Source organism: Panthera pardus, unplaced genomic scaffold, assembly GCF_024362965.1.
Source record: "Panthera pardus isolate Hobbes unplaced genomic scaffold, ASM2436296v1 HiC_scaffold_16, whole genome shotgun sequence".
Taxonomy (NCBI): Eukaryota; Metazoa; Chordata; class Mammalia; order Carnivora; family Felidae; genus Panthera; species Panthera pardus.
In genome coordinates this window covers 46,155,553-46,163,246 of record NW_026526721.1, presented here as the reverse complement: position 1 = coordinate 46,163,246, position 7,694 = coordinate 46,155,553, and the positions used below count along the sequence as shown (strand labels likewise).

The following is a 7,694-nucleotide window of genomic DNA, read 5'->3' as shown; positions in this document are numbered from 1 at the left end:
AATTTTCTCTTTTCATCTAATATTGATGAGAAAGCTGTTATTAATATGTCAGTTTTCATCCTTTATAATCTCTTTTATGGGGAGCTTTTTTATTCTTGATGCTGTAAAATTTCACTACAATGGATCTTTTTCCTCACTTTCTCTTTCCTCCCAGAACTCTAATTAGATCTTTTGTTTGAACTACATGTCTTAACATCTCAAGTACCATTTCTTTGTTCCTTTGGCTGAGAATTTCTTAGCTTACCTTACATCACTTGCTTGATTAGCTGTGTTTGAATATTCAGTGCATTTGTTAACTTGATTTCTTTTTACCCTAAGATATCTAATTGGCCCTTATCACTTTTTCTTGCTTCAAAAAAATATTTTTTTTTCCCCCAAGATTTTTTCTCACTTTCAGTGACCTGTTTTCTTGTAATTGCTTCTGTCATGTATTGACTTTCCTCAAGTTTAAGAATTTACACTATTTTGGGGTGGTGGCTCAGTCAGTTAAGCATCTGACTTCAGCTCAGGTCATGATCTCGCGGTTTGTGGGTTCGAGCCCTGTGTCAGGCTCTGTGCTGACAGCTCAGAGCCTGGAGCCTGCTTCGGATTCTGTGTCTCCCTCTCTCTCTGCCCCTCCCCACTCACACTCTGTCTCTCTCTCACTCCCAAAAATACATAAACCTTAAAAAAAATTTAAAAAGAATGTACGCTATTTTACAAACAGAATACATAATCTGAGTAGGTACTGTTCTACATATTTTACATATTAATTTACTTAATCCTCTTATTAACTATAAACTAAATACTATTAACCCCACTCCATAGACAACTAAAGTGAGTCTATGATTGAAGTAAAAAATTTATTCAAGGCCTTGGAGCTAGTAAGTTTTGGAGTGACAACGTAATCCTATAGAGCGACCTTTCTTCCCAGGTTGTATACGAGTTACGTGAGGCCCTTGGGTCTGACCCAAGCTTCCATACTCATTATTTCCTCCTAAGCAATTATGCTGGTAGCTATCAGCTGGCCCACAGTGGAGAGGGTAAGGGCATCCCCATAGTCTTCAGTGCCTACATTGCCTGTGTACCCTCCTATTCGCTACGCCTACCTTCAGCTGTGAAAGGACACTTTGGTTGCAGCTGCCTATCCCCTGTACACTTTCAGGTGGGAGTCACCATTTCTAGACCAAGAGCTCTTGTTAGCTTTGCATTCAATTAGGAGAAAACCCTCCTATTTTCTAGACTTAAAATACGCATCCAAGCTAGAGGGGAAGGGAGCTATAGTAAGACCTAAGGAAATTACTACTTTCTATTATATCCACTTGGACTGGCTGAATTTATCAAATCCTGACTGCATCTGGGTGTTGTTTGAACTATGAGGGAAGGCTTTTTTTCAGTGGGAACGTACCCACTGTTCCAGGAAGCTTTCACCAAACTCACATTGATGGAAATAACCCTTCTTGTACTCCAATAGCAATTTAACACATAATTATAATGCAAAACCAATTTATTTCCATGTGTAACAATGAAGATGGGATACTAGATAAAAAGGAAAGCAGTCTTCTGTCAAATAGAGATCAAGATTCTTAAGTAGCTGCCTTTGAAACCTATTACAGTGGAACATTCACTGTGTCGCCTTCAGATGTTAAGCCTCTTTACCTGATGCTTCACCAGGTTTTTCAGATGTGACCTCCTTCTCAGTCAGCCTGTCTAATTCCTTCTGATAGCTACGTTGGTATTCCAGATAGTTTATGTTCCTTTTCTGTTTAGCCAGGAACTTTTTCAGGAAGCTTAGGAGCTACAAAAATAAAACCGGGAAGGACTAATTGAAGACCTTTGTCTGCAATGGGAGATGATCTAAGATCTTGCTACCCAACTTATAGTGCATGGACCAACAGTCCTGGGAGTTTGCCAGAAATGCAGAATCTCAAGCCTCACCCAGACCTAAGAAATCAGATTTTAAGAAGGAACTAGGCTATTCATATGCATATTGAAATCTAAAGAGCACTGGTTGAAGACATTCAAGACCGCTAGGTGAATACAAATATCCACTTTTAATGAATATGAGTGTTAGAGCATCTCCTCAGGAGTACAGATTAATTTAAGTAATGAGCTCCTACTGCAATGGTTTTCTACCCTGTTTATCTGAATCACATGGAGGTTTTGAGTAGGCACCTAGGCCCCATTCCTAAAGTTTTAGATTTAAGTGGTCTAGCATAACACCCAGTCATTTGTAGCTTTTCAGAACTTGTCAGTGAGTCCAATATCTTCTAAGGTTGATAACTTTTGTACTAGGACTTTTTTTTTTTCCCCACTGACTCCGAGAAGCTAGGGAGTTGGCAACAAAGTTACCACTACAAGGTAGGGTGTTCACCATCAACCAAGAAGACTTCAGAAAAGTCTATAGGATAAGGGGTCATCATTAATATTCAGTTTTTCAGGGACACTCAAGGATAGTGGTTCTCAAAGTGTAGCCCCTGACCAGCAACATCACCTGGAAACTTGTTAGAAATGCAAATTATTGGATACTACATAAAACAAATTGAATTAAAAACTCTGGGGGCGGGGGGGGGGGGGGGGGGGGGGGGGGGGAGTAGGGCCCAGCAGTTTGTTTTAGTAAATCCTCCAGGTGATTCTGTTATCCATTAAAACGTAAGCACTTTTGGCCTAAGACATTTACAAGCCAGCAACATTATCTAGAGTGTATCATTCCCAGAAAGTCTTCTCCATCTTGTGTTGAGTTGCACTCCTCCTTGCCGGTACACCTACTCTTCCCACACCAACCTACTCCCAGAAATGAGTTCATATATGTGCTTGAGGAAAACAAGCACATATGGGACGATCTATTTTTTTGGACCCATTTCTTAGAAGTCTTCATAGAAGTGAAAGATAACCTTGCTTTCAGAGTTAACTACTTACGTCAGTTTCACTATTTTGAGAAGCCAAGTTCATCAGGTCTTGTAGGAGCTTGTTTAATGTGTTTTCCAACTGCAGAGCAGACTCTATAGCTTGAATGCCAGTTCCCCAGTTATCAATGTCAGGCCTCTGTTGAAGAGGAACAAGGAAGTCACTTTTCTACCTCAGAAACTTTATTACACTCTACACCCTGGGTTCCATTATGACTAGGTTTACATAAGCTAGTAGTTTCCAAACTTTGTGGCACAATGGAATCAGCAGAGCATCTTAAATACTCATGTCTGGCTCTCAAATGCAGAAATTCTGGCTTAATTGCTATGGGGTGTAACTGGCTATCGAGATTTTTAAAAGCCCCTCATGTAATTTTAATTTATTACAAAGCTTGACTACTACCAGTACAGTTACATAGGCTTTGGGATTCCATGATAGCGGTTCAGTTCTATTACTACTAGACATTTAGTTCTCTTTATAAAGCTGGAGTTAAAAGAACCTGTCAGATTAGTAGGACTGTTTCTACATATAATAGCCCCAGTTAAGGTTTAGATGGTCCTTTTGGAGTGTATGTCCCAGTGAAAAAGAATTTGTTTTACTACATTGAATATAGCCATATTAGATACCTGAGGGTGCATCTGAATTAGACTAAAGATCTAACATAAGATGCTAACACATTTAGGAAGAAGTCATTAGAGGAGTGCTTCTCAAACTATGCAGAGCATTAGAATCACCTGGAAAGCTTGTTAAGATACCATTCCTTGGGCCCCACCCCTAGAGAATCTGAATCAGTTTGTCCCGTTTGGGTCCAAATATTTTCAGTTTTATTAAATTCCTATGTGCTCCTGATGCTGTTGGTCCATTAAAACAAACAAACAAACAAGGGGCCCCTGCCTAGCTCAGTGGGAAGAACATGAGACTCTTGTTCTCAGGATCATGAGTTTGAGCCCCACGTTGGCTGTAGAGATTACTTAAATAAATAAAAACCGAAAGAAAAAAAAAGAAAGAAAAACCAAACAAGCTTTTGGTGGCTAAGATTTACTCACAAAATATGAAGAGATTACAAATAAGACACATGCTTGCCCTCAAAGTCCGTTGCTATGATCCCATCTAAGAACATGAGTTACCTTACAAGTTAGGTAGCAACTAATCATTTAGCTCTCTGGACCCACGGAGTTGATCCTAACAAAGTAACAAAGTCACACAGTCACCTTAATCACCGGAAGGCAGATTTTACTCCGATGCTCTCTTAGATAGGTTATGAACTGCTTTGCATGTTCTTTCTTCACCTCAATTTGGTCTTCAAAGAAGGGGAGATAAAGAGGTGCTTCCGTCTCTTCATCGTAGTAATAGGACTGGAACAGGGGTGAGAACGGGGGCAGAATGGTGGTGAGAGAAACTGAATTTCAAGACTGAAAAATCCTACACAAGCTCACTTCATTATTTCCGTGTGGTTCAAAGGAGGCCTTCTTTGTTCTTTCTGTAGTTTGTCCTTTGATTTTCAGAAGGCCCAGGCTGTCTTTCTGAACCCAGGCTACCTCAAGGAGAAGCCACCCAGATTCTAATGTGCTGGTGCCTAATCTTTGGTCATTATGGCCTTTTTAGGGGTCAGATTTGTGAACCTGACATGCTGGCATTTATTTCCAGTTAAACATGTAGAAATGCTGGCAGAAGTCCAGCATAAATTGACATTTTAAATGTCAATCTAGTTCATCAATCCTCATATATCTACATTAACTCTCTAAGACTATATGGGTGAAAAATTGTTTATTTCGTTTTCCCACATAGTTGATGCTCATATAGCATTGGGAAGCCACAAGAAAGAACTGTGATTCTCCCTATCACCTCCCATAGTTTGTAATCGCAGCTCTGAATCATTGGGCCTCAGTGCGACAAAACCCTAGCCTCTAAGTTACTCTCTCATCTAGTATCAAACCACAAACATGCAATAGCTACCATTACTAAAGATATAGAGGATATGTCATCACCCCAACCAGAGCTAAAACCTCCCTCCCAGAGCCTCAAAAACTCATACTAACCATAGTTAAATAAGCATCACTGACATTCAGCTCATAAGATGCTAGATAATTAACAGCAACCCTACAGGCCTCAGAGAGGAGTTTTTGAGCCTGGGATCCCATCTCAGCTTTAGAGAAAACCAGGCATAAAAAGGGCTACCCATTAAGGTAGGAGACTTCTTAAATACCAACAGGCATATAGCCAGCCCACTTCCATCCAGCTGAAAACTAGATGAAATTCCATCCAGCTGAGATTAACAGCTACTAATCTACCAATGAGGATGTTGTTTCTGCATGAAAACACCAGTCTGACCTAAGAAAAATGGGGGTGGGGGGCAGGAACCCTAATCCTCCTAACCCAGCAGCGTTCAGTTTTCTCCCTCACATTCACTCTGAATATGAGAAAGTTAATACATTTCCTGAACAGGGAAACATTAACAGAGTAGCTGCATTACATTTCATTTTCTTCTTTCTTCAAAAACTATTTATGGCACATCATGCTAGGTCCTGTGGGGAATCCAGGAAGACTGACTAAAATACATTCCTTGCCTAATAGATGACATATCCCCCACCCCGTAAGGTCTCAACACACACAATTGATCTTATGGCAGGATATGATGGGAGTTCTAAAGTGTCAAAAGCACATTTAGCTGAGAGGATTGGGGCAGATTTTATTCATAAATTGACATTTGAAATTGGCCTTGGAGGGTGGGTAAAATGTAGAGAAATGGAAATGGAAGCAGGGCGTCCACCTGGAGAACAGGCACACAGAGGCTGTAGGGACAAGATATACAGTGGTTTCTCCAAACTTCAGAAGACTGCTTCGTTTAGCAACCTTTTGGCTCCTTCCTCAAACTGTCCTCAAAAGTCCCTACCTGTCTCATCACACACCTTCTTTATTTGCCTCCTTGGAGGGCAGAGACTGTTTTACTTATTTTGGTATTCCCACAGCCCATAATGAAGTATTTTGTAAATAATAGGTACTAAGTCAACATTTACTAAATAAAAATATATTTTATATGTGCAGCCCTGTAAAATTTCTCCTGGTCTGGTGGATTCTTAGTTTGAGCCTAAGCCATGTTTAGTTGAGCTGAAATAGACGTGACAGGTCATCAAAACTCTATGAGGCAGTAAGGAGTGAGAGCATCTCCCAAGGGAGAGGTCTTCCTAAGAGAAGGACCCAAGATTCCAAGTTTGGCCCAATCACAAAGATAAGGTCATCAAAGGGAAGGAATCATTATAAAAAGTCCTATCATTTGTCACTTTTGTTCCCTGACCCAACATTGCCTTTGTCCCCACTTGAATTCATGCCTTTAATCCCAGAGAAGTACTTTAGGTGCTTCTCAAACTGTTATTTGAATATGAATCACCTGGGGTTCTTGTTAAAATGTGCATTCTGATTTTGGAGCCTGAGATTCTGCATTTCTTTTCTCCATTCCTTCCTTCCTTCCTTTCCTTTCTTCTTCCTTCCCTTTCTTCCTTTTTCTTTCTTTCTACTTTTCTTTCTTTCTTTCTTTCTTTCTTTCTTTCTTTCTTTCTTTCTTTCTTTCTTTCTTTCTGTCTGTCTGTCTTTCAGGGAGAGAGTATACACAAGGAGGGGAGAAAGCAGAGGGAGAGAGAATCTTAGGAGCCCGACATGGAGCTCAATCCCACGACTCTGGGATCATGACCTGAGCAGAAAACGAGAGTTGGATGCTTAACTGTCTGAGCCACCCAGACACCCTAAGATTCTGCATTTCTAAAAAGCCTGCCAAATGCTACTGAGTAGCAAAGTCTGCCACATTTTGAATAGCTAAGGTGCCAAGACATGGAACACTTATGGCACTGCTGAGGAGCCCTCTACTAGGAGAGGAGAAGGGGGCCTTCCACGCTGCTTCTCCACACACCTGCACTGCTCTGGCCTGTCAGGGCTTCCAGACCCTCCATGGCAGCAGCCTGGGAATGTAGCAGTGCCAGGGCGCTCAGCAACATCTGGCCTGCAAAGGTTAGAGCTGGGGAAGAGGAAAGAAAATGACAGCTAACCACATGGTCAACTGGTGGTGCTCATAGTATATGTAACATATTGCCCGAAATCCCAAAAGAATTTGGGGAAACTTCAGGAGATTAGGGTCCTAACAGACCCTGTTCAGGGTCCCTGAACAGATGGGGAAAAGTGACAATAAAATCTGGGCTATTACTTTAATATGACCCCATTTCCAAAATAGTAAATTTGGAAGATAAAGATCTTACTTACACGGACATAATATGAGAGTTGGATAATTTCTAGGTTATCTATAACATCTTTTCATGTAAACATTCCATAATGCTACCATTCCAAAACACAGAACTGGATATGTATGAACAAAATGTTCCTGGTCTTGTGGGTTAAACATTATTAAAAAACATTACCATCTGATCACTTAAAAACAAACTTGCCAATATATAGAAAAAAAAAGGGAGGAAAGAAATACATCATCAACATCAGTAACTGTTGTGTGAATATGGGAGCTTTACAGGTGATTTCTTTCTTTTTTCTATTTTTCATATTTTCTCAAGCATCTATAATCTCTCTCTATATTTTCATTTTGAAAAGTAACCTTAAAACCTTTCTAGAGAATTAACACAATGCTTTTCCCTAATGGAAGCTCCACATACATATTTATGAACATATCATTTGTTTTCTAATTATAAATGTAGTGTATGATCATTATAAAGTATTCCAAAATTACAATATATAATGTAGAAGTGAAAGTCCATGGGGAACACTGTAGTTCCTATATGTATTTTTAAATATAATTTGATCCATAATAC

General features: G+C 40.0%; 1 protein-coding gene across 1 annotated transcript; it reads right to left on the bottom strand.

Moving 5' to 3' along the window:
* Nucleotides 1-1,549: 1,549 nt before the first annotated feature.
* LOC128777407 (ferritin heavy chain B-like) lies at nt 1,550-5,027 on the bottom strand. Its single transcript, XM_053904228.1, has 4 exons — nt 4,926-5,027; nt 4,098-4,241; nt 2,899-3,024; nt 1,550-1,777 (listed from the first exon to the last, which is right to left on the bottom strand). The coding sequence occupies exons 1-4, from the start codon at nt 5,025-5,027 to the stop codon at nt 1,625-1,627; spliced, it is 525 nt and encodes a 174-aa protein (XP_053760203.1). The 3' UTR covers nt 1,550-1,624.
* Between the last annotated feature and the right edge of the window lie 2,667 nt (nt 5,028-7,694).